Raw genomic sequence first — 25,336 nt, forward strand, 5'->3', positions numbered from 1 at the left:
ATGAGCTGTAAACTCAGAAAATGTTTTAGGTCGCGATTGCCAAGCCATTTCCTGACTTTGCAACTTTTGACTTATTGACACACTATCACATGAGCGTGAAGGTAAACAAAAAATTTTCCGTGACATTTCAAGACATACTATGGTTTCTTTTTATAATTAGTGTTGTCTAGACACCGCTTGACATAACCATGCACAACTATAGTTTGTCTATATAAGGTTGCCCAAATGTTTATTTTTTGTTCAAAATTTCACTAAATTAAAAAAAAGGTTTTTAACGGCAATAGCCTAAAAATATAAAATTGAATATCAAAATATGTGTTCCTAACCCTAACCTCATCGATTCAAGCTAAAAACGACATAGGGCTTTAGGACCCAATTGGAATTGATTGTGTACACGCTGACGAACTGATATAACACTTAGAAGAAAATCCTTTAAAAACCATCGTCCTGCACATTTTGCTTGCACGCTAGCACCCTCTGTTATGCATATTGCAGAGTATCTTGCATTTGCAGGGTTTTATGCTGCGGCACTGACGAACTGACATGACACTTAGAAGAAAATCCTTTAAAAACCATCGTCCTACACATTTTGCTTGCACACCCTCTGTTATGCATGTTGCGGAATAGCTTGCATTTGCAGGATTTTATGCTGGAGGGTTTTGTACATTTGAATGGTTTTATACTGAAAACTCAAAGCAACACTTGCACGCCGCGGTGTGGCCATGTTGCGAAACATGCTTTTTTGAAAAAATGAGCGGTTTTTGATTGGACGATGGAATTATCGCTAGTGTCTCGTCTGTTTGTCTGTGGCTGTAGGGTTTTGTACATTTGAATGGTTTTATACTGAAAACTCAAAGCAACATTCGCACGCCGCGGTGTGGCCATGTTGCGAAACATGCTTTATTTTGAAAAATGAGTGGTTTTTTATTGGACGATGGAATTACCGTGAGTGTCTCGTCTGTTTGTCTGCGGCGGGATAGTCCGCAAGCGTCCATTTTTTAAAAGCCCCCTACCGCCCTGTTCGACAGACGTCTTTTGTGAATGACGCCTGTTCAGGCTTTTAGCAAAGCCAAGGGGTTTACAGCAAGCCATATAAGTGCGTAGTAATCAGAGGTTACTTTTGTAATCATTTACGAATTAATTACGTAATCAATAGAGTAATCAATGATAATCTTAAGTAATCATTGGTAATCATGATTAATTTATAGTAATCACAAGAGATTGATTACTGGTAATCAGAGGTAATCAGTAAAGTAATCAAAAGTAAATTTATTCAAACCTGCGTAGTAATCATTGCTGTTGGAAACCCCTTGAGCAAAGCCTTACAATGGTGTGCCTTTATAGGGTTTTAGGCCTTTTCGTGATATTTTGTCCGTCTCCGCGCGACCGCACGCATCTGTCAAACGCACAGTTTTGCGGGTACACAAAACGGAGCGAAAAGTGTAAACAGGAACACGGATTGAAGCGTACGATTTTTTGTCCTCGGACAATTTGTATGGTGTGGCTGTTAGTGCTTTTGTGGTGCCACAATGGGTCTCGATTTTGAGGTGCAGGACTACATCAAAACCCTCAACAAGAACTCACCCCCGTTTAAATGTCCAAAGTGCGATAAAAAATACAAATCAGTGATCGGGCTGCAGTACCATTTGAACAATTACGACCATGACCATCCGTCGCCGGTGGTTGCTGGTGCGACAGCAACACCTACGTCTGCCGCAGCTGAAACTCCCCCGGTGAAATCTCCGTCTAAAAGTAAGAGCCGAAACAATGCTGATACTCCTGCCGCCAGCAGCGGCAAATTGGATGCAGCAGTCGAAACGCCAGTGCGTGCACCAAAAAACAACAACAACAGTAAGAGAAGCCAGAAGAAGAAAGTTGGAGTTACTCCAAAAAATAAAAACAAAGCCCAATCGGCGGTGTCTAGGGAATCGCTGACCTACGTCGAAGCGGAGAATTTGGTGAAGATTGAGTTCGGTGGGAAGAGTATAAATTTATCGGTGGAAGATGAGTTTGCCCTAATTAGCATGGAAGAGCACAAGCAGCGGATGAACGATCCGGATCTTGAACTGCTGGCGGTTCCACCGCCAATGGAACCGGAAGTGAAGTTGCCGGAAGGTAATGTCTGACATAATTTCGTATATTGAATTAGTTGTAATACATAATGATTGCCTTTTTCCGCAGGAATTTTCAAAGAAATTGATGACTACACAATTTGTGATGCACCGGTTAGACCGAATGCCTATATCCGGTTTATTGAGAAAAGTTCGGAGGAACTAGACGGTGAGGTGGAGTACGATGTTGACGAGGAAGACACCACCTGGTTGGCCATTATGAACGAGCGCCGTGCAGCTCAAAACCTGTGCCCGGTAGCGGTTGATTCGCTGGAATTATTGATGGATCGACTGGAGAAAGAATCCTACTTCCAGGCAGCGGCTACCGGTCAAAACGGGGCCATTGTGGATGACGATGCTGTCTGCTGTATTTGTATGGATGGCGAATGTCAGAATACGAACGTGATTTTGTTCTGCGATATGTGTAATTTGGCGGTTCACCAGGATTGTTACGGTGTTCCGTATATTCCGGAGGGGCAGTGGCTCTGCCGGAGGTGTCTTCAAAGTCCCAGCCGTTCGGTGGATTGTGTGCTGTGTCCTAATACAGGTGGAGCTTTTAAGCAAACGGATAATGGCCAGTGGGCGCATGTCGTTTGTGCTTTATGGATTCCGGAAGTTCGATTCGCTAACACAGTATTCCTGGAGCCTATCGATTCGATAGAAATGATTCCGCCAGCACGCTGGCGGTTAGTCTGCTATATCTGCAAGCAGAAAGGAATGGGAGCGTGTATTCAATGTAATCGGAATTCTTGCTATGCTGCTTTTCACGTAACTTGCGCCCAGCAGGCTGGACTGTGCATGCGCATGGACCAAGTTCGTGGCAACGACACACATCCGGTCGTGGTGCAGAAGACAGCCTACTGTGATGCTCACACGCCGGTCAATGCATTTTCCTCTCCGGGAGAATCTGGTGGGGAACTTGACGCAAGGGAAGTTTGCCGAGAAAAAATGAAGAAAGCTCGTAAAATGTTAGCCATCAAGCGAACCACCGCTCCGGTCATCCTCATCCCGACGATCCCACCGAATCGAATTGAAGAAATTTCCTCGCTTGTCAACATCGCCAAAAAGCCGCAATTTATTCAACGTTTGATAGCCTACTGGACGCTGAAACGCCAGCACCGTAATGGAGTTCCGTTGCTGCGGCGGCTTCAGAGCGCCGGACAAACGCAGGGTGGCCCTGGAGGTCGTGATAAAACTGACGGCTCACCTGATGCTCGTGAGCTCTATCAACAACTTAAGTATTGGCAGTGTTTACGACAAGACTTGGAACGTGCACGGCTTCTATGCGAGCTGGTTCGCAAACGGGAGAAGCTTAAACTGGTATTGATTAAAACCAACGAACAGTGTACTATGGCACAGCTCAACCCAATCGAGTCGGTGTTGCATCGTATCCTCGATCAATTGGAAGCAAAGGATATTCAGGAAATTTTCAGAGAACCGGTCGACACGGATGAGGTTGCGGACTATTTGACCGTAGTCAAACATCCAATGGATTTGGGAACCATGCGTACGAAGTTAAAAACTGGTTTTTACACTAGCATTGAAGATCTGGAGTCAGAGTTTGCTCTAATGATTCAAAACTGCTTGACGTATAACAATAAAGACACTATATTCTATCGTGCTGGAGTTAAGATGAGAGATGCCGGAACAATCATATTCCGCACGATCCGCAAGGAACTGGAACGGGCTGGCATACTGGAGAAACATCATCCTCCACCGCCAGTCGTCTCACCGGCAGCCGCAGAGGATTCGCTGCTGAACGACATCGAAGCAGAGCTGGGTCTCCTGGTGAAGGAACCACCCACTCAGGCGCTGATCGATAAACTGCAGCAGCAGGTCACGAAAGCCGGTGGCATAAAGCACGGACTGACGCGCTCCAAAAAGGTCAAGTACATCCGAAACGAAATTGCGAAAATCAAACGAGCCATCGCCAAGGAACCACCGGAGAAACCAAGTGCTGTAAGCTCCTGAACGACGGTTCACGCGTGTAGAACCGGCGCAACCCTTTTAACCTGACCATTTTAACGGTGTATTCTTTTTCGATTCTTTTTTTCCCGCTTACAGCCCGTAGAAAAATCTCCGATGGACGTCGTCGCTAAAAAGGCAGAACCAGCAGCTACGACGAAGTCGCCGAAGCTGCAAACTCCACCGACCAGTCCGTTGAAAATTCTGAACAACAGTCCGTCACCGTCGGGAGTTAATCGGCGGTATGTAATTTTAGTTATTTTATTTTTCTTCCAATGATACGTAACGCTGGAATTACGGGACACCATGCTCACCATGATAAATCAGTTCCTATTTAACAAATCTCTGCCATACAACAGGAAAGTAAAGTCCTCTTTAGTCGCCAGTTTTATAAGTTATTTGCCAAAAAATAGTGAAACAAGAATAGATCTACGCAGTCAAAATGGTTGCTAATAGTGTCCCGTAAGCTGGAATGTGTCCAATGTCATTTTGAGATAGGTCTGGCCGTCATTTAGTATATTACTAGCTGACCCGACAAACTTCGTATTGCCACAAATTAACCTGTGTTGTACATAAATCATGAATCTCGGATGATCTTTGTCACTTCTCGAGTTTTGCAAGCCCCCCAGTGGGCGGCGCTTCCGACGGCGGGTCACCGGCAACACTCGCGACCGGCTCGTCCTGAATGGTCTAGTGTTACTATAGATAGTTTTTGTGGTCTTGTTATTGATTAATGTTTTATGGAAGAGTCTCGAATTTCTCGAGTTAGATTAGTTTTTGAGTTTCGCAAAAATTTCTGTTTTATTTGTATGAGAGTCCATATCCCCCTACCACAGGGGTGAGAGGTCTCTAACTATCATAAAATAAATTCAAGACTCAAAAATCTCCTACATGCTAAATTTGGTTCCATTTGCTTGATTAGTACTCAAATTATAAGGAAATTTGTATTTCATTTGTATGGGAGCCCACCCTCTTAAAAGGGAAAGGGGTCGTAATACACCACAGAAAAAAAATTCTGCCATCTAAAACTCTCACATGCCAAATTTGGTTCCATTTGCTTGATTAGTTCTAAAGTTATGAGCAAATTTGTATTTCGTTTGAATGGGAGCCCCCCCCTCCTAAAAAGGTAAGAAGTCCTAATTCATCATGGGAAAAATGGTTGCCTCCAAAAACACCCACATGCCAAATATGGTTCCATTTGCTTGATTAGTTCTCGAATTATGAGGAAATTTGTATTTCATTTGTGTAGGACCCTCCCTTCTAAAGTGGGGAGGGGTCCCAATTCATCATTGAAAAAAAAATTGTCTCCAAAAACAAACACATGCCAAATTTGGTTCAATTCGCTTGATTAGTTCTCGAGTTATGAGGAAATTTGTATTTCATTTGTACAGGAGCCCCTCCTCTTAAAGTGGGGAGGGGTCCTAATTCACCATAGAAAATTTTCTTGCTCTCGAAAACCTTCACATGCCAAATTTGGTTGCATTTGCTTGATTAGTTCTCGAGTTATGAGGAAATTTGTATGGAAGTCCCCCCTCTTAAAGGGGAGAGGAGTTATAATTCCTGTTATAAAGAGGGGAGGGGTCTCAATTCACCATAGAATAAATTCTTGTCACCGAAAACACCCACATGCCAAATTTGGTTCCATTTGCTGGATTAGCTCTCGAGTTATAAGGAAATTTGTATTTCGTTTGTATAGGAGCCCCCCCCCCCTCTTAAAGTGGGGAGGGGTCCCAATTCATCATAGAAAAAAATTTTGTCTTCAAAAACACACACATGCCAAATTTGGTTCCATTTGCTTGATTAGTTCTCGAGTTATGAGGAAATTTGTATGTAAACCCCCCCTCTTAAAGGGGAGAGGAGTTATAATTCCCCTTATAAAGAGGGGAGGGGTCTCAAATTACCCTAGAATAAATTCTTGTCACCGAAAACACCCACATGCCAAATTTGGTTCTATTTGCTTGATTAGTTCTCGAGTTATGCAGAAATTTGTGTTTCATTTGTATGGGAGCCCCCCCTCTTAGTGGGGGAGGGGTCTCTAACCATCACTAAAACCTTTCCTGGCCCCAAAAACCTCTACATGCAAATTTTCACGCCGATTGGTTCAGTAGTTTTTGATTCTATAAGGAACACAGGACAGACAGACAGACAGACAGAAATCCTTCTTTATAGGTATAGATAATGGCGAAAACATTTATATTTTAATTAATTTTTAAAGAATTTAGATATTTTGAATTCCAATTGAATTTGAAATGAAAATTCAATTATATGTGATTTAATGAGCTGATTAAAATTAACTTCAGAGTCAAGTAAATTTAGCCAATCTTAGTGCTGATATACCGTGAGGTGCTCTAATTTCGTGCGGCACCTAATTGCGTGCCCTTGATCAAAATGTGATGGTTTCCTAGCGGCACTTGCGAAATGTTTGAACGTATACTCCTCTAAGTATTCAAATATTGTTGAAGAAAATGTGCAGGTTTCGTTGAGAGATTTTTGACTTTAATACCAGGTGCACGGAATTAGGAGCCAACATTGCCGGCATGGAATTAGGGCACCTCACGGTACGTACTTTAATTCTGCCTGAGCTTCCGTAAAATTTGCTTGGGTGGACCCATACAAAGCTATTACCAATTTTTTGTCACTTTTATTAGTTTCAATTTACTAAGAAGTGCTACCAGCGAACAAGTGCTATCAAGTGAGCTAGGACACAAATGTCGACTTGATGGGAAGTGACCGCACACCCACCGTCATCAACCCTAATAGTGAACTAATCAAAAATATTGCATTACTAAGCGGTTGCGAGGGCTATTCAAACAGGTAGATTGGACCCTTTCTGACAACCATGAGCCGAGAGCGCCGTACCAATAAATAACAACCGGAGAATCCAAGATTAGACAGAGAAGCTATCTACTGGTGATTCCCAGCTACAAAAAGTGAGAGCTAGGTGGAAAGCGCTCCGAGTCCCTAAACGACTATAATAGTAATCAGAGACCCTGCAGAAAAACCAACCATGGAGCGATATTCTACCCTGCGGAACCAATGTCTGCAAGTTATCCGCGGAAATCATGAGAAAGTTTCCTGGATGACATTAACGAGGAGCAAATTTCGGCTGGAGTTTGCAACGTTCTACGGGCTTTACTATCCGAATCCATAACTGTTAATCATTCCACGGAAATGTCATCGATCGCTAATGACTCTCTTGAATTTTTCGGGAAAAACAATTTTCCAGAATAGGCCGAGCTAAGTTTCGCTCACTCCAAATCCTAGGAAAAATCGGTAGGAAGCGCTGGAGCAGAAAAAAACTTTTTCCTGTTTACTAGGTGCTTGCTGCAACTAATCAACCACTAATAAACAGAAAGAACGCTTCCGAAACTTGCAGATACTGCCTTGCAGTATCACTTTTCAAGCTAAATATCGCGGCGTTGGATACCGGATGATAAACTGAAGACTTACTCGCTTTATGAAGATTGAAAACTTTCTTGGTTACCATTAGTGTGCCTTCCCAGGACGTGGACACATTTCACTGTTCTGATGATGGCAGAACGAGGCAGGCAAAGGAAGTAACCCAGCATGCAGACCTCACTTTCTAGACCTTGCCATGGCGTATAACTGGGCATGAATGCCAAGGGCGATCGAATAGCAGTATAGCACCAGTGATGACTAAACTGCGACCCGAGGACTGATTCGAAAGTTGTTAGCGGAACTTACAAGTTGAGTTTTTAATGACTGCTGGTGGCTTAGTAGCGATGCCTTGGGCATGTCGTAAAGCTGGATATCTTCCGGTATAAATGCCATAAATTTTACATTTTGTTATGAGCAGCAATGGTCCGGAGCCACTGCGGTCCGCGGCTTTCACAGGGAGATATGATTTAACGCGTACCATGGCGAGTACCATATGATTTAGTCGGCGCACACTTTCTTCGTCCATCGTTTTGGCTATCTTATTTCACCAGGTCCTTATCTGATTGATGTCTTTGACAACTTTTCCCTTTGCCTAGAGTCCTTTTCATGATTTTTCAGTTGGGCGGAACTGGGGGCAATTGGGTGGGTTAAGGTCTTTCGGAACAAACTGGACCCCTTTCTCTGTATACCATTCTTGAACCACTTTGCTGTAATAACAGCTTGCCAAATCAGGCCAAAACATCACGGGATGATGGCGGGTTTGAATGTCCGGCAAAATTCGTTTTTGGAGACACTCCTTTTGGTACAGTTCCGACGTCATTATTTTATTTGTAACGAAAACTTTCGTTTTTCTGCCACAGCTGCAAATTCCCTGCCAAATCATAAATTTTCGTGCAAATTTGTCGGCAAAAACAAATTTAAATTTGCTTGGAACATCCCTCCGAGCCGTTGCCAAGTAAAATTTTTGACCAGGCATTGACCCGAAGTCAGCCTTGACATAGGTTTCATCGTCCATCAGAAGACACCCGTCGAACTTGGTTAGCACCCGGTCGTACAGCTTTCGAGCACGGATTTTGGCCACACTATTCTGTTTTATGGTTCGGTTTGGCTGTTTGCTAGCTCAATACGACTTGATTCCTTCCCGGAGACGAATTCTCCTCACGGTACTCGTCCGTACGGTCCGACAGATTGGGATTCCTCTTGATGGTCTTCAAAATCTTACCATTTTCGATCGACAGTTCCACTCCGATGACTAGCTTGAGGCTTCCGAATCGTCGTCAATGTTTCCTTATACCGTTTGATAACGCGCCATACGGTGTTTCTGGGCAATTTCAACTGTTTAGCTAGCCTAGATGCAGACCACAATGGAGTTTCCAAATAACTGTGCACAATTTTTTTGGAGTTCGGCTTCCATGTCGCTTGTTTACAAAATACAGTCGTTTTGCGGAATGTCAAAGATACATAGGTGAAGCTAAAAAAATTCCGACATGTGGGCGCCAATAACTTCCAAATCCGTTCACCAAGAGCGCCACAAAATGAGCAAAAGTTTGTTCCAATTCTAAATGATGCAAGCTTTAGTAGCATATAACACGGGGACTGGTGGGCAACACCCTTTTCCGTATGAAACTTTTTCAGCGAAAGAACGTTCCAGATCAGTATCGACTCAGTTACGAATACTGTAGAAAGAGAATGTGGTCATGTTTATGACGTCCTCTTGATCTGTAGCATTAGGTCCACCCTGTTTCAGTGGATGAAAGCTGAGGTCACATCCATGTAAAAATCCGAGGGGTCACATCCGTGTGACAACAACCAAATTCCACCTAACTTGATGCCCCCGTCATACTAAACACGACACATCACTCAAGCATTAAAAACGACACGGTTCCTAACGTTCTGCTGTACCAAAAGTTATAGTGCAAGTAACACTTTCTACTGGTGAAACATCGTTGTAAAAGTACCTACTATAAATATCCCCAGAGCGATATCTGAATCCGAACGAAGCTCTGTTAGAGTACCTACAGGACAATTACGAGGCTAGCGCTACGATCCTATTGACTCTATCAGCTTCTCCCAATTGGGATTTGAACCTACGACGACTGAATTGCTAGAAAAGCGTCGTACCTCGACGAGGACATCTGAGAGGCTTGGGAAGCTGAAAGTAGTAAAAACAATATTAGTGTCTAGGCTATTATATGGGATCAGGGTTTGCTGCGATCAGTAACGCTCACTCACCTCATATGTAATATTTTTACAGTTGAGTGTAATCAGCAATCGATCTGAATAGAGTACTGTATTATTTTTTGTATTTACGCTGTAGTAAGACGGTAATCTTTTCATTGGCAAACAAACGTTCATTTATCAGTCTAATAAAATTTACAGACCTTTAGGAGCAGAAATTGAAAAAATAGTGCAGTACTCTATTCAGAAAGCTTATAGATTACATTCAGCTCTACAAAAGTTACATTCACAACATCTGCAGATTCTGCTTCTATGAGGCAGTACAGTTCAATAAGCGTAAGTTCAACTTTCCAATTTCTTACCGAGAGCACCATACCCTTGAGGGAGACAACCCGCGTGAAGCTCAGTTGCGTTGGATCGGAGACAGTGATTAGTTTCTCAACTTACCCCAATCTTCAATATCAAATGCATCATAATCGTAATTTGTTCATATTGCAAACAAAATCAGGATGTCAATGAAAGGTCTGGATTGATTATTCTGAAACAAATATACGTTGTTTTGAAAGATCACTTGGAGGATCCATCCCAAATGCAAGAGAAAGTTGCTTAAGTATTACGAAGTACTCGTCATATCGTTACCAAGCGATTGCCTGCCTGGGAATGATTCTGGAACTTGGGTTAATTATGATTTGAACCCAACAAGCGACCGCCGTTGATCTATCAAATATTGAACCATTCTGCAAAGTTGCGGGTAGTTGCAGCTTCAATGTATATGACATTGTAGAGGACACTTTGAACAATCTTCCTGTGCATACATATTTTTTAAAGAAACTTCAATTGGTTTGCGTCGGATTCTGAGAAATTCCATTTATCGGAGATGTAACAACTTTGTATTCACTTTGTTATTGGTATCCGAGACCGTGTGTTGGCATCGCAGCCTATCACAAACGGCTTGTTATTCAACAGGCTTGTTGTGAGTTGAGATACCATCAACTCCCGACCAACCATAAGTTCCGCTCGTTCATGTGCTAGTCGGGTGATGGAATGTGGAATTGTTTAATTCAGCCAGAACAGCATACCCATGTACAAAATATCATAAACCTGCCTACGACCGAGACCTGTAAGATAATGTTGAAAGATGTCCAGGATCCATCATTATTCGATTGAACAATCGACAGTTCCTGAACTTTTCAGTGGTATCGAAAAGGTTTACTTCGACTTGTTCATAATTTATCTTGGGAGGGACTGTAAACGGGACTAATTTAACCTAACAATTCTTAAATGTTTTAACGTTTCGTTATCAATTCGCAGAACGGCAGTCCTATTCACGCGCAAAGCGCAGGCAGCACTGAAGAAGCCGGAAACGCCCTCGAAGGAGGAGGCAGCCATCGCCGAGACAACCGAGCTGTTGCAAAAAACCGCCAAGAAAGCGACCCGCGGCAAGCGTGGCAGCTCGGCAAAATCCAAAGCTGGCTCGGGCGGGCCATCAATCGGTGGCGGTGGTAGTGGAGGAGGAGGAGGATCGGGAGAGTCCGGATTTCTCAGTTTGCCGGGACCTTCCCGAAGCAGCAAGTCGTCCGATTCGGCGGACAAGAAAACGTTCGAAGCCATCCCGGACAGTTTCCGGGTGTATCGGGGAGGACAGGATCGGGAAATATCAGATTCGGATGATAGTAATCTCAGCTTCACAGGAAGTACGTGCAGCAGTTGCAGTGGATTCAGTGGCAGTGGAACCGAGTCGGAATTTGGGTAAGATTTGTGTTATCTATGCGTTTCTAGGCGTAGGACTAAGTCATGAAACACTTTATTTCAGTAGTTCCAGCATGGATGATGATCAGTCGTTCTGCGATTCGGAGATGTCCACCAGTGAAACGGAAGCCTTTCCGGAGAAGCCGTTGCTAGAACCACTGAAGTTGGTTTGGGCTAAGTGTCGTGGCTATCCGTGGTATCCAGCGCTGATCATCGATCCGGAAATTCCGAACGGATTCGTTCATAATGGCGTGCCATTGCCAGCTCCGCCGGCGGACGTTCTCGCTCTTAAAGCAAACTACGACGAACCGGTATTCCTAGTGCTATTTTTCGATGTCAAGCGAACTTGGCAGTGGCTACCGGCCAACAAGTTGGAACTTTTGGGTGTCAACAAAGAACTAGATCAAAATAAATTGATAGAATCGAGAAAACCAACGGAGCGAAAGGCCGTCAACAAGGCGTACCAGGAGGCGCTGCACTATCACAGTCAGGTCTCCAGTGCGGATGGTCCGGCCGGAAAACTGTGAAGATCGCTACGACCGGCCGGTCGTATGCTGTTGATAGGATAGTATGCTAGAGGCCGTTATTTGTTTTGTTTGTAGCTTACAACACTTACTACGGAAAGTGACAAAATTGTTGGATCAAAAGAAAGTTAGTTATGCTGACGCTACGAGCGCCGTGTTCTGTTTTACGACGATGACCGATGCAAACCTGCTTATGTATGTTTTACTTATTTTCATTAAGAATAGGGGAGCGCATAGTTTTAGATCCTGTATACCTGCTACAGTGTATTATTTATCAAGTAGATTTCGTGTTATGTGCTATGTATTATTCGATACAAATAAAGTTATGGACTGCAAACATAGGTTGAAATCTTGAGGTTTTGTTTTCGGACATCATAAGCATTTGTTTTTTGCGAGTCCCCTAGTTGATCCGAGACGATCGACGAAGAGTTTCTTTCGGTCCAAATCCTTCGAAATCAAGTGCGTTTTCGATAGAACTATGGAACGACTTGCTATCATCGGTGTCCGAGAAGCTTCACAGCTTCCTCACGTTCCTCGATTATCGGTTCGTTGATGACGTCTTCGGCGAAGACAGTCAGAAGCACTTCCTCCATGAGGAGTCTCGTACCAGTGTAAATAAGAGTTCTACTTATGTTGATTTGAGCATGCAGACTTACCGGAAAACTCAGGGAGCTGCCCATAAAACCGATAGTAATGGACATTACTTTCCCCGGACATGTGTTGTCGGTTTGGCTGAACACGTGACCGTTGCACTGCGGGAGGATGATCCTCGGACGATACTACTCAGGGAGATTTTAACAGCTTTTCACGTTACGAAGCGGCTCGAGTCGTTGAGATTTCACCTTAGCGCTTCAACAGAATTCACTTCCACGTGACGTACAATGCTACACTTGCGGATTGGCGCACCGGAATGTTAACCCTTTATAAGGCCGTGGCAATAAAATTGCCACCAACGAAAAATATTTGTTTTGCGTCTATAATGACATCAATATAATTATAGAAGCAAAATAAAAAATTTTTGTTGGTGGCAATATAGTTGCCACTGCCTTATAAAGGGTTAATGAATGCTTTGCTTTGGACACTAGGATAGCGGAATTTTACCGTCGAGCACTTCACAGCCTACTGATGTTTATTTCACTTTACAGGACTTCCGCGAATCTCGTCCGGATGACGGATCGAAGTTTGGTGGTTTTAAACACTTCCGAATAAACGTGTATACGGGCATTTTATCGTACTATACATCTGTTTGGGTTAGACTTCTTTTGGCCACGCACAGCACTTCGCGACACAACGATAGTAGGTTTCTCAACCTCACTTTACTGTTGGTGGGGGCGATATATCTACCATGCCGCCACTGCGCGATGAAGCCGAGTAGAGAAGAGAGAAAGATTCAATATTCACTACACTTGACTTTGAATTTATCAACGGGGAATGTAATGCATAGGTTGGTCAGGAGGAGGAATTCAAACCGGTAATTGAACGGCTCAGCGCTCACCCGCAAACGAACGAAAACGACCTAAGACTTGTCGACTTTGCCGCCATCTTCTTCCAACATAACCTCTACCATCGGAACACCTGGAGATCATCCAACCAGACAGAATCACAAATCGACCACGTCAGCACTTTTCAGACATTATCGACGTCAGAACCTATCCGGGCGCTAACATTGAGTTGGATCACTGTCTAGTGATGGTAAGGATACGTCAAAAGCTATCTGTTGTGAACAACATACGATATCGGCACCCGCCTCGGTATAATCTGGCGCGACTGAAGCAACCGGAGGTCGCTGAAAACTACGCGTTTTCTCTCGAAACCGCGCTGCCGAAAGAGGGTGAGCTGGATGAAGCCCCTCTTGAGGACTGTTGGCATGCCGTGAAAACAGCCATTAATAGCGCAGCGGAGAACGTCCTAGGTCGTGTGGCACCAAATCGACGTAACGAATGGTTTGACGAGAAATGCTTGCAGATATTGGCTGAGAAGAATGCAGCGCGGGTACAAATGCTGCGTAAAGCCACCCGTCAAAATGTGGAAGAACAATAAGGCAGCGGGAAAGGATGGCATTGGAGTGGAACTTATTAAAATGGCCCCGGATAAGTTGGCCGACCGTCTGCATCAATTGATTGTCAAGATTTGGGATACGGAACGACTACCCGAGGAGTGGAAAGACGGGGTTATCTGCCCTATCTACAAGAAAGGTGATAAGCTGGTGGATTGTGAGAACTACCGAGCGATCACTATCCTGAATGCCACCTGCTAAGTGTTGTCCTAAGTATCTTCCATCGACTATCGCCAATAGCCAATAGATTTGTGGGAAGTTACCAGGCCGGCTTCATGGAGGGTCTACAACGGACCAAATCTTCACCATGCGACAGATCCTTCAGAAGTGCCGCGAATTCCGAGTCCCCACGCACCAGCTGTTCATCGATTTTAAAGCCGCATATGATCGGGTAAACTTACTGGACTTGTCATGGCTACGATGGATGGGATCCAGTGCTGTGTGAGAATCTCGGATGGATTGTAGGACCCATTCGATTCTCGCAGGGGACTTCGACAAGGAGACGGTCTTTTCTGCCTGCTATTCAACATTGCGCTTGAAGGTTTTATAAGACGAGCGGCGATCGAAATGCGGGGCACGATTTTCAATAAATCCAGTCATCTACTTATCTTGTTTTTCTTGTTGCTTATCTTGTTTTTATCTGCTTTGCTGACGACGTGGATGCTTGGTGGACGTAGCAGAACATTTGAGGCGGTGAAAGATCAGTACACCAGACTAAAACGCGAAGCAGAGTAGATTGGATTGAAGGTAAATACGTCTAAAACGAAGTATATGCTGGCGGGCGGGACCGAGCGCGACAGGGCCCGCTTGGGCAGTATCGTGGTAATCGACGGGGATGAGTTCGACGAGTTCGTATACTTTGGCTCACTGGCAAAAAGACGTATTATCAGCGGAAGTCGGGCCTACTACGTACCTACTCCACAAACACTTGCGGTCGAACAATTTGAGTGGTTGGGCAGGACATGTTGCTAGAATACCGGACAACTATCCTGCAAAAATGGTTTTCGCATCAAATCCGGTAGGAACAAGACGAAGAGGGGCACAGCGAGCGAGCTGGTAAGACCAGGTGGAGCGAGATCTGGCGAGCACTGGGTGCCCGCGGAACTGGAGACCAGCTGCCATGGACCGAAATAGATGGAGAAATTATACTGCGCACGGCTTGTCGTAAGACGTTAGGCCAATTAAGTAAGTAAGTACACTTGACTTTGTATCTTTGGCTAATAAAGACGTGTTACGGTTTAACTCCGTGTTATTATACTTCGTCAACTCGTGTATATCCGTAAATCCTTTCGGTCGTCCATTTCCAGATTCCGCTGCGCTTCCTGGCGGAAGGTCGTTCTTTCCCACCTTTACGGTCGGAGTGGTAACCGCGTGGAATTTCGAAATAATGCAGAACAGCGGAGACTCGTCCGATAGCTTTGACTATGCGAACAAAAAGCCTCTACTCCTCTACGATTGGCTAGTGAGGCCCTCTAGCAGGTTAAGGCAGAACTCCCAGGCGTTACGCAACTCCTCTGCTCCCGGTCGGTCCGTGCGTTGGAGCTAATGGTAATCGCGGCGTCTCGATAGGGAATTTCCGAAAAAAGTTAGGCTTTTCTTCCATCGGCGTACCCAACTAACATCCTACTTCTCTGCTTTCGGATCCGGCTTCCGCCGTTCCTCGTCCGGTACGTGAACATAGACTTCAATCCCGAACACTCGCTGGAAGAAATAGTTTGACTTCTTTCGGTGTGGCTACCGAGTCGGCAACAAGTTTTATAGGAAATTCGCAGCCGCCACAGCTTTAGTATTGTTTACCAAGACCAGAATTTCATCAGAAGACATCGTATCATTTCCTGCAAACTAAGATTTGTCCCCTCAGCTGTGCCGTTATGTTGAGGGTTGTGTCGTGACCCTTTCTTTTCGAATTCTCCGACACGCCTGTCCTCCTTAAGAATCGTCAACTGTGAAACGCAGGGTTGTCTGCTCCAGCGACATTTCGTTTGCCGTCAAGTATCTCTTCAACACATTGCCCAAGTCTGTGCGACCTCCTCCGTCTGAGCGGATCGCTGACTGATTCTGCATCAGTTTGGAAGGCAGCCTCCATTTTGGTCGATTACCGGCTATAATCGTCCACCATCGTCATCAAGCAACGGTTTCGTTTGGAGTCGTTCAAAAGGTCCGCATAAGTCGGTATGAGCAAGATCTCGGACACCACTGAGTGCGGATGTGGACTTGTTTGGAAACGGTACACGACACATTTTTCATTCATAGCACACTCCGCAATTAGCTTCCAAGCCGTATTCCATCTCCAATCGGCTATCTCAGCCGATCTTATCTACAGCTTGCCTGTCGCGATAGCCAAAACGACGATACCACACATGAATGGAGTTCGAATGGAGGCCTACCGTCACCGTCAACGTCCTCTGAACAAAGTACACTCAACCCCCGCTAATATGAAAAACAACTCGTTCAGATTGGGCGAGTTCATTTTTAATCTGAATATTTGGTAACTCTAATCATTTTCACAGACGCGCAAGACGCGCACCCTATGAGCTTGTTGTTTTGATTTGACGAAAACAAACGTTTTAAACACATTTCAAACATGCACGAATTCTAAATGTTCGGTTTGTAGAAGACAAAATTGGCTGGGCAGTTTCGACTAAAATAGTCTATTTTGAGTGCTGGAGAGAGGTAAGTTGCATATGAGCTATATTTCCAAAGCACCTGAGCAAGAGGAAACGCATTAAGATTTTTTTGCTTTTTTTAATTAACCGGTCAACTTGAACGTCAACTATGTGTGACGCTTGATCGGTTTTTAATGTGAACGCATTCATACCACCGGGGTACAGATTAAAAATGTTCAGATTAAAGAAGGCCATACCAACGGGGGTACACGGTATTTCAGTCGGAACAAGTTGACACTTCTTTCTGCATGAAGCAAAACTTTCCCGTTCTTCTGGACTTCGCAGCCGGTTTTGTTGAGGATAACCAAACCAACCAGTAGTCCTTCAGCGCATTACGCATATTTGACATATGAATTTTGCTCGACTGAGATGGTACTGTCAAATGAATCAAATTTGAGTCAAAGTGATCGGACCATCCCTGCGTGAATTATCTGTTATAGCTGTTCGCGTTCGATTGTATCGTATGTTGTCCTGAAATCCATGAAAATATGATGCGTGGGCATGTTGTACTCTCGATATTTCTGAGACGACGATGAGAACAAGTTCTAGGAGAGCACCTTTCGCGCGTCGTTGATCAACGTTCCACAGAAGAAGGAAGAGCGTCATCCAGTAGGCGCAGTACATCCTCTCGTTGATCGCCTTCCAGCCTCTCATCGCGCGATTCGGAGCTACGATGTCGAGTTCAAGCTGTTCGAGCAGCACCCGATCGCCACTTGCGAAATTCAGCGATCTGCAGTTACAAGTACTGAGTATCCATTCGTCGTTCTTGTTTCTTTGCCTTGGTCGATACCGAATCTTCCAATCCGTGTTTGCTTGAATGTTTTTTTAGTAGTTTGGTTTAGGGAGGTTGCCTTATTAAGGCCATGCCGAACGAGGTTCGTGATAGGGCTGCCTTCTTAGGTTCAGTGTCGAGACAGCCGCCCGCCCCAAATTAGACGTTGTCGTGAGCCGCTCCTAATCTGGTGTACAAACGCGCGAAGAATCGTCCAGCTACCAAGAGCCACCCTGGGGTAGTCCCTTGGTAATGGGAACAAACGCTCAGGGCTGATTGAATAAATTAAATAAATTATATTCTGTCTGTCTGTCTGTCCTGTGTTTCTTATAGAATCAAAAACTACTGAACCAATCGGCGTGAAAATTTGCATGTAGAGGTTTTTGGGGCCAGGAAAGGTTTTAGTGATGGTTAGAGACCCCTCCCCCCATTAAGAGGGGGGGCTCCCAAACAAATGAAACACAAATTTCTGCATAACTCGAGAACTAATCAAGCAAATAGAACCAAATTTGGCATGTGGGTGTTTTCGGTGACAAGAATTTATTCTAGGGTAATTTGAGACCCCTCCCCTCTTTATAAGGGGAATTATAACTCCTCTCCCCTTTAAGAGGGGGGGCTTCCATACAAATTTCCTCATAACTCGAGAACTAATCAAGCAAATGGAACCAAATTTGGCATGTGAAAGTTTTCGAGGGCAAGAAAATTTTCTATGTTGAATTAGGACCCCTCCTCACTTTAAGAGGGGGGGGCTCCTGTACAAATGAAATACCAATTTCCTCATAACTCGAGAACTAATCAAGCAAATGGAACCAAATTTGGCATGTAGGTGTTTTTGGAGACAAAATTTTTTTCTATGATGAATTGGGACCCCTCCCCACTTTAAGTGGGGGGGGGGGGCTCCTATACAAACGAAATACAAATTTCCTTATAACTCGAGAGCTAATCCAGCAAATGGAACCAAATTTGGCATGTAGGTGTTTTTGGAGGCAAGAATTTTTTCTATGATGAATAAGAACCTCTCCCCACTTTAGGAGGGGGGGCTCCTATACAAATGAAATACAAATTTCCTCCTAACTCGAGAACTAATCAAGCAAATAGAACAACATTTGGCATGTGGGTGTTTTTTTTGGTGACAAGAATTTATTCTATGGTGAATTGAGACCCCTCCCCTCTTTATAAGAGGAATTATAACTCCTCTCCCCTTTAAGAGGGGGGGCTTCCATACATATTTCCTCATAACTCGAGAACTAATCAAGCAAATGCAACTAAATTTGGCATGTGAAGGTTTTCGAGAGCAAGAAAATTTTCTATGGTGAATTAGGACCCCTCCCCACTTTAAGAGGAGGGACTCCTGTACAAATGAAATACAAATTTCCTCATAACTCGAGAACTAATCAAGCGAATTGAACCAAATTTGGCATATGTGTGTTTTTGGAGACAATTTTTTTTTCAATGATGAATTGGGACCCCTCCCCACTTTAGGAGGGGGGGTCCTATACAAACGAAATACAAATTTCCTCATAACTCGAGAACTAATCCAGCAAATGGAACCAAATTTGGCGTGTAGGTGTTTTTGGAGGCAAGAATTTTTTCTGTGATGAATTAGGACCTCTTCCCACATTAGGAGGGGGGGCTCCAATACAAATGAAATACAAATTTCACCATAACTCGAGAACTAATCAAGCAAATAGAACCAAATTCGGCATGTGGAGGTTTTTGGAGGCAAAAATATTTTCTACGGTGAATTAGGATCCTTCCACACTTCAAGAGGGGGGGCTTCTACACAAATGAAATACATATTTCCTCATAATTCGAGAACTAATCAAGCAAATGGAACCATATTTGGCATGTGGGTGTTTTTGGAGGCAACAATTTTTCCCATTATGAATTAGGACTTCTTACCTTTTTAGGAGGGGGGGGGCTCCCATTCAAACGAAATACAAATTTGCTCATAACTTTAGAACTAATCAAGCAAATGGAACCAAATTTGGCATGTGAGAGTTTTAGATGGCAGAATTTTTTTTCTGTGGTGTATTACGACCCCTTTCCCTTTTAAGAGGGTGGACTCCCATACAAATGAAATACAAATTTCCTTATAATTTGAGTACTAATCAAGCAAATGGAACCAAATTTAGCATGTAGGAATTTTTGAGTCTTGAATTTATTTTATGATAGTTAGAGACCTCTCACCCCTGTGGTAGGGGGATATGGACTCTCATACAAATAAAACAGAAATTTTTGCGAAACTCAAAAACTAATCCAACTCGAGAAATTCGAGACTCTTCCATAAAAAATTAATCAATAACAAGACCACAAAAACTATCTATAGTAACACTAGATCATTCAGGACGAGCCGGTCGCGAGTGTTGCCGGTGACCCGCCGTCGGAAGCGCCGCCCACTGGGGGGCTTGCAAAACTCGAGATAGTGACAAAGATCATCCGAGATTCATGATTTATGTACAACACAGGTTAATTTGTGGCAATACGAAGTTTGTCGGGTCAGCTAGTAAATTATAAAAGAAAAAAATGTACTTTGTTTTGTACCTTAAGAATTGGGTTTAAAGAATTATAACATTTAAGATATCCTCTTGTAGAGACACCGCGATTACCAATGGCTCCATCGCACGATCCGACCGAGAGCAAAGGAGTTCTATTAACACAAGGGAGTTCCGCTTAAGTCCGCGCGAGCGAATCGCTGGCAAGTAGTATTGGGCATCGAAACAAAAATAATCGATGTTTTTGAATCGATGTCAATAGTCTCAAAAACATCGGCACATCGATTAAATCGAGTGTGAGACATCGATGTTAATTGAATCGATGTTCGATGTTGGCAAATGAAGGAAACGGAACGGCCGATGCTCGTATTTATTCAGCATTATTCCGATTTTTTTGCGTGTCTACTGATATGCTGACAAATCCTTATGTTTTGGCTGATATTGAGAAAAAATCCTGATTTTTTCTGACTTTAACTAAATGAATATATTGTTGCAAAGAATAAAACAAAGTGACGGTATGATGTTGTACCTTCTCGCCATTCTCCTTAATAGTCCGGTCTGTCGGTTCGCACATATGCAAAGTTTCGATAAAATTTAGAAAAGTATTCATACTTTTACAAAAAAAAGCAGGACTTTAGCACAAAAAAAACTATAGAAATAGCAACGCAGTCAACTGCGTTAATTGCGCCAATCTGAGTTGTGCTGATTTCAACGGATTAATTTTATCGGGACATCGATTTGAATCGAAAAACTAACATCGATGTGACCGATTTTCGTGTAAGCTCACATCGAATCGAAACATCGGAAAATCGATGCTGGAACATCGATGTTTCGATTTATCGATGTGACATCGCCCATTACTACTGGCAAGTGTCTGGCAGTCTAGACGTTGAGACGTTTTGAAATCGGTCAAATTTGTGTTAGTAATACCGAGCAGTAGCCGTGTGGTCAGATTTAGAAAAAAATTATCAATGCGTTGTTAACCTTTATGTGCGGTCAAGAGAAAAACTTCACCACATTCCTATCCTATTTTCGCCAAATATTCGTATATCAGGCATACCCGTTGGAAGTGTTATGAACAATTAGGGTCGATCTGTCATTCCGCGATACCCACGTGAGCTTCAAATCCAAAACAAACCATCGATTTGTCGTTAAGTGTTGTGTACCACCAGAAGGCAAACTTTATTACTTCTATTCCCGCTAAGCATTCGTATTCGCGTTTAGGATATCGAACGTACCCAATTAATCTGTTTAAAACCGCTTAGATAGATGGACCCTGGGACTAGCCCCGTAATTTTCCGGTACTCTAGTAACCTAGAGTACAGGCTGCGAAGTCTGTCGATGAAGAAGGGTCAAGTTTTGAAGGACGTTTATACCCATGGCTTTGTTTGGCTATCCCTACGGGGAGGGAATGTCCGAAATGTTCAATTATTCAATTAACGTTTAATCGCTGAGCAATGCCTTCTCTAATCAATTAATTCAACTATTCGTGCTAGTAATATTCGATTAAAACTATCCAAATATTTCTTTTTTATTTGATTAATTGAGCACGACAAACTGAACGATTAACTAGTAGCTTTATTTATAGTTGAATTGTTTATATTATTTCATTTGAACTATTACATTGCGGGTCCTGGCCGGTATTCGATTGAAAATCATTCGAATGTTTTTGTTCTAGTTTGATTAGTTCAATTAAGCATGTTACGCATTATTCAGCCGTCCACTCACCATTCCACTTAGATCGCCTAATTGTGGTGGATTGTGGGAGGATGGAGTTAGGGCCGTTAAATCCCATTTACAATACTAATATACAAAGAGTTTGTAACTGTTTTGACTTCAATCGAATCTTAATCGAGTAAGTTCCAGACCATCACATTCATTGTCGAATGTCCCGTGTGAGTCACTACTTTTATCACCCGCTCATCCAATGCTTGAAAAATCATTGGAATCAGTAAGGAAACCAAACCACTCGAAAGTTCCGGCTATAATCAGCTTTTCAGTTGGCAATACAGCTACTATTTACTTGATCAGTTTTGGAAGAGATGGTCGCAGGACTAAATGTTTACTTTTTAGTCGAGTACCAAAATGGACAATAAGACAGTCAAACGTGAAAATTGGCGCCATGGATGGGCTTATGGAGGAAAATTAATCTGTACAATCGTACTACTAGACTGTATCGTCGCAGTTTAGCCATTTGAAATTTAGCTCCGTTACCAATAATAATTGATAACGGATGAGATCACAAACTTCAATGTTGGGCTGTCTTCCCAATCGGTGCGATAGGTCGCGATAAATAAGTCGAGAAAATTCTATTTCTTCCCCCATGCTGTGTGCTGATTGGCTGTAGAAACTAAGTTCTGATTTCGGATACTCAAGAAAAATTTTTCAACCAGTTTTATTTTTGAATAACACGGCTGTTTGTTAGCTTTTTATTAGTATAATACTAGCTGCAATATCTTTTTGTTTCCAACTAAACACTACAGGGAAAAGTACTGTTCTGCTGTTCGTCAACTTCGAGCTCAGGCATGTGGTTCTAATACTTAACCTAAAACTTGTTTCTATTTCCTACTTATACTTTTGTTTTTCTCTATCATGTATTCACGCACTTACAGCTAAATTTCGCGTTCTGTACAACGTTTTTTTCTTGTTTCATTTGCCGAATCAAAGATAAATCTATCTAACAGAAATTTTCTTCTATTTATAGAATTTTAGTGATTATACAAGTCTAACGTATAAAACTAAAATTTGCGGAAATATGAACGTTTGCTGGCTTTACAATTCTCCACAGTCTCTGAGATTCCTTAAGCTTAGTGTTCCGAATCAAATTCTTCTGGATGAACACTCTCAAGCTGGTTTACACTGGGATTTGTTCGTCTGTCATCATAGGTAGGTATTATTGTTTAAGAATTAATGAAACTATATTTTCACTTGTAATAAGTAGTCTGCACCGGTCGGCTGTTCGATGTGTAGGTACTCATTGGTATGTTACTCTGTCCTTTCGAGCTCGGCACCGGTGTGCTCCCGCCGAGGGTACTTCCCATACCGTACAGCTGCTCGGCTCCGGTCGGAGCGTAGTCTACGTCGTAGTAGATTCCAGACTACAAGTTACAAAACATTCAATTATTTAACCATTTTGGAACTGCTTTGGAACTACTTACAGTAACGCTGGCATTACTTCGGCTCTTGGGGCGCGGCACGTTGAAGTTTCTGCCGAGCAAGTCCGCCCGGTCTTCCTCCTCGCTGGAGCTCGAATTTTCCAGCGTGCGCATGCCGTTCCGATTGAGACCCAGTCCTCTGTTGGGATAGAAGTTCATTGGACTATTTCAAAAAGAGAATCTTTGAGGAGCATTCCGCCAAACGTCGTTTGTACATACCTTGGAAGAGGAACCGGCGGAAGCGATCCGGCGTGCATCGGTGGCAGCGTTCCGTGCATGCTCAGCGTGTTCATGTTGCCGATGGTTTGCATTGTCGGATAGCCAAACATAGCCGAGCCCGGCCGTGGCGGTGCCACTGGTTCGGCCTGAAATTTCGTTCAGAAAAAAAATCGTTTATTATTTGTGAATAACGTTGTGAGAAGCGAGGAAATTACCGCATAATGGTTTGCTTGTGCCATCACGTCCGCTATCTGGGCCCACCGCATGCGATCCTCCAGCGTAACCTGATAGGGGGCTTGGCCCATTACCGGCGTCTTGACCTGGCCACCTCCCATGTAACCGAATACGGGGCTGCCCATGGCGTTCTTGTGCTCACGTTGCCATTTGCGGCTGAAACCGAAGCCGTGAATATTGATAATTATTGTTCAAATATAACCCAACCAACCAACTCACCTCCACATAATCAAACAGATCAGCGTCAGTACAATGATCACCACCGCAGCGACCGACGCGCCGACGGCCACTCCTAGCACCTCGCCGTCGATTTCGCACTGCGTCCCGTAGTAGCTTCCCAAGCACTTGCAAATCTGCTTATTGTTAGCATTGTCATACATACAGGTGCCCCGGTTGTTGCAGTACGAGTCCGGACAGGACAGACACTCGCGTCCCGCTCGTTGCGGCTGATCCGCCCACGGATCCCGAAAACCATATCCGCACTCGCACCGGAACGTCCCAAACATGTTGGTACAGGTGGCCTCCTCGTCGCAATCGTTCAGATCATCCGACGTGCACTCATCCACGTCTTGCACGCTCGAAACGGCCCCCGTAGGACTGTCCACGTACAGTGCAGAATTTCCTATATTATTATTACGCCGGTGAATCACACCCAGCAGGTGCCGCTGGATGTCCGATTTCAGCTGGGGTCGTAAGGTTTCCGCATTTTCATCCAGACTGATGGTGTAGTTTACGAACACTCCCTTCAGCCCCTGCGAGGCCGGATTGGTGGTGAAGATGCCGTTCACACGGGCCTCCATGAATTCGTCGGAAAACGGTGTCATCGACATGGCGGAATCCATCTAAATAGACGCGGGATGTGGGTGGAAGGTTAGAGAGAGAATGGAAAAAGAAAATTTATAACGTTTGTATTTTTAGCACTGCAAAGTGAGAGTCAATTCCGAGTTGGTTTGGTAAGTATAAGCGAATGATTTGCAGAGGAAACCCACAGCTGCATGCAGTGGCAAGTGAAATGAACGTCGAAAAATATGGATCACCTATCATTGTACAAGTGAGTGGAATAATTACGGTAATCATCAGTTGTTGTATTGAATTTCGTGCTATTGCGTGCGCGAATTGATACTGGTTAGGAAGACTACCGGAGTCGGTGTTTTCCTTTTTTTATTTCTCTCTGCCATTCAAATCATAATCAGCAAAGCTCTATACGAGGCTAGCCCGATTTACGGGCTAATTTCATCAATTGATCAGTCTGCAAAATTCCTCCGTAATATCTGGGTAAAAGTTTGCCACAATGCGCTGCCTGCGTCTGCGCGATTGCGATTGGGGTTTTACCATTTATGACTTGATACAGTTTTATTTTTCGGCTGCTAACGAGCTGTTTTGCAAACACAGTAATTGGGAAGCATGTGCAGCATCATTTCTCGACCAAACGTAAGTAGGTGGTTGTTTGTCGGGGAAAGCCTGGAGATTAGGCTGCTTGAAATCGAAGATACTTTTGGTACTACTTTCTCTAAGCGTCAATTATTTCGGTTACTGTTGAAACACCGTCATTTAATCAGTGATATTGCATTCTAAAAATATTAAATAAACGCACAACTCCGTGTAATGAAATAGGTCATAAAATGCCACTTACAATTCATTTTTTGTATTTGCTTTAGAAACTTTTTACATGACGTGACAAAAATTTAGAAATGGGTAATTTATAGTTTTTGAGGTACGGATATTTTTGGCATACACGAAATAGGAATTCCCCTTTTCTTTGCCAGAAACATATGTTTTATTGCAGGTATAAACAAAACACTATGCGTTTCCA

The 25,336-nt window shown here is 43.5% G+C and overlaps 2 protein-coding genes across 4 annotated transcripts in view; one reads left to right on the plus strand and one right to left on the minus strand.

The window, feature by feature from the left end:
* Nucleotides 1-1,447: 1,447 nt before the first annotated feature.
* Nucleotides 1,448-12,251, plus strand: LOC128738239 (bromodomain-containing protein homolog). Of its 2 annotated transcripts, none has more exons than XM_053833232.1 (5): nucleotides 1,448-2,115; nucleotides 2,182-4,070; nucleotides 4,176-4,318; nucleotides 10,965-11,402; nucleotides 11,467-12,251. In XM_053833232.1, the coding sequence occupies exons 1-5, from the start codon at nucleotides 1,530-1,532 to the stop codon at nucleotides 11,927-11,929; spliced, it is 3,519 nt and encodes a 1,172-aa protein (XP_053689207.1). In that variant the 5' UTR covers nucleotides 1,448-1,529; the 3' UTR covers nucleotides 11,930-12,251. The 2 variants fall into 2 exon arrangements, with proteins under 2 accessions (XP_053689207.1, XP_053689208.1); XM_053833233.1 differs by having other exon boundaries at nucleotides 11,470-12,251.
* Nucleotides 12,252-22,339: 10,088 nt separating this feature from the next.
* The window catches only part of LOC128738238 (uncharacterized), a 55,766-nt gene continuing 52,769 nt past the window's right edge, over nucleotides 22,340-25,336 (minus strand). Inside the window, exons 3-7 of one of the 2 annotated variants that reach the window (XM_053833230.1) lie at nucleotides 23,743-24,365; nucleotides 23,505-23,679; nucleotides 23,290-23,435; nucleotides 23,074-23,209; nucleotides 22,340-23,013 (exon numbers count right to left, since the gene is read on the minus strand). In XM_053833230.1, the coding sequence (XP_053689205.1) occupies nucleotides 22,840-23,013; nucleotides 23,074-23,209; nucleotides 23,290-23,435; nucleotides 23,505-23,679; nucleotides 23,743-24,365 (1,254 nt within the window). In that variant the 3' untranslated portion in view covers nucleotides 22,340-22,839. Of the gene's footprint in view, nucleotides 23,014-23,073; nucleotides 23,234-23,289; nucleotides 23,436-23,504; nucleotides 23,680-23,742; nucleotides 24,366-25,336 lie in introns of both variants that reach the window. The other variant, XM_053833229.1, reaches the window with a different exon arrangement.

This window comes from Sabethes cyaneus, chromosome 2, assembly GCF_943734655.1.
Source record: "Sabethes cyaneus chromosome 2, idSabCyanKW18_F2, whole genome shotgun sequence".
NCBI classification, from domain to species: Eukaryota; Metazoa; Arthropoda; class Insecta; order Diptera; family Culicidae; genus Sabethes; species Sabethes cyaneus.

What these genes read in the sequence shown, in the direction of transcription:
- LOC128738239 (XM_053833232.1), top strand. Translation starts at nt 1,530, where the DNA reads ATGGGTCTCGATTTTGAGGTGCAGGACTACATCAAAACCCTCAACAAG. An exon ending in CACCGGAGAAACCAAGTGCT is followed by an intron (nt 4,071 to 4,175) that starts GTAAGCTCCTGA and finishes TCCCGCTTACAG; the next exon opens with CCCGTAGAAAAATCTCCGAT. An exon ending in GGAACCGAGTCGGAATTTGG is followed by an intron (nt 11,403 to 11,466) that starts GTAAGATTTGTG and finishes ACTTTATTTCAG; the next exon opens with TAGTTCCAGCATGGATGATG.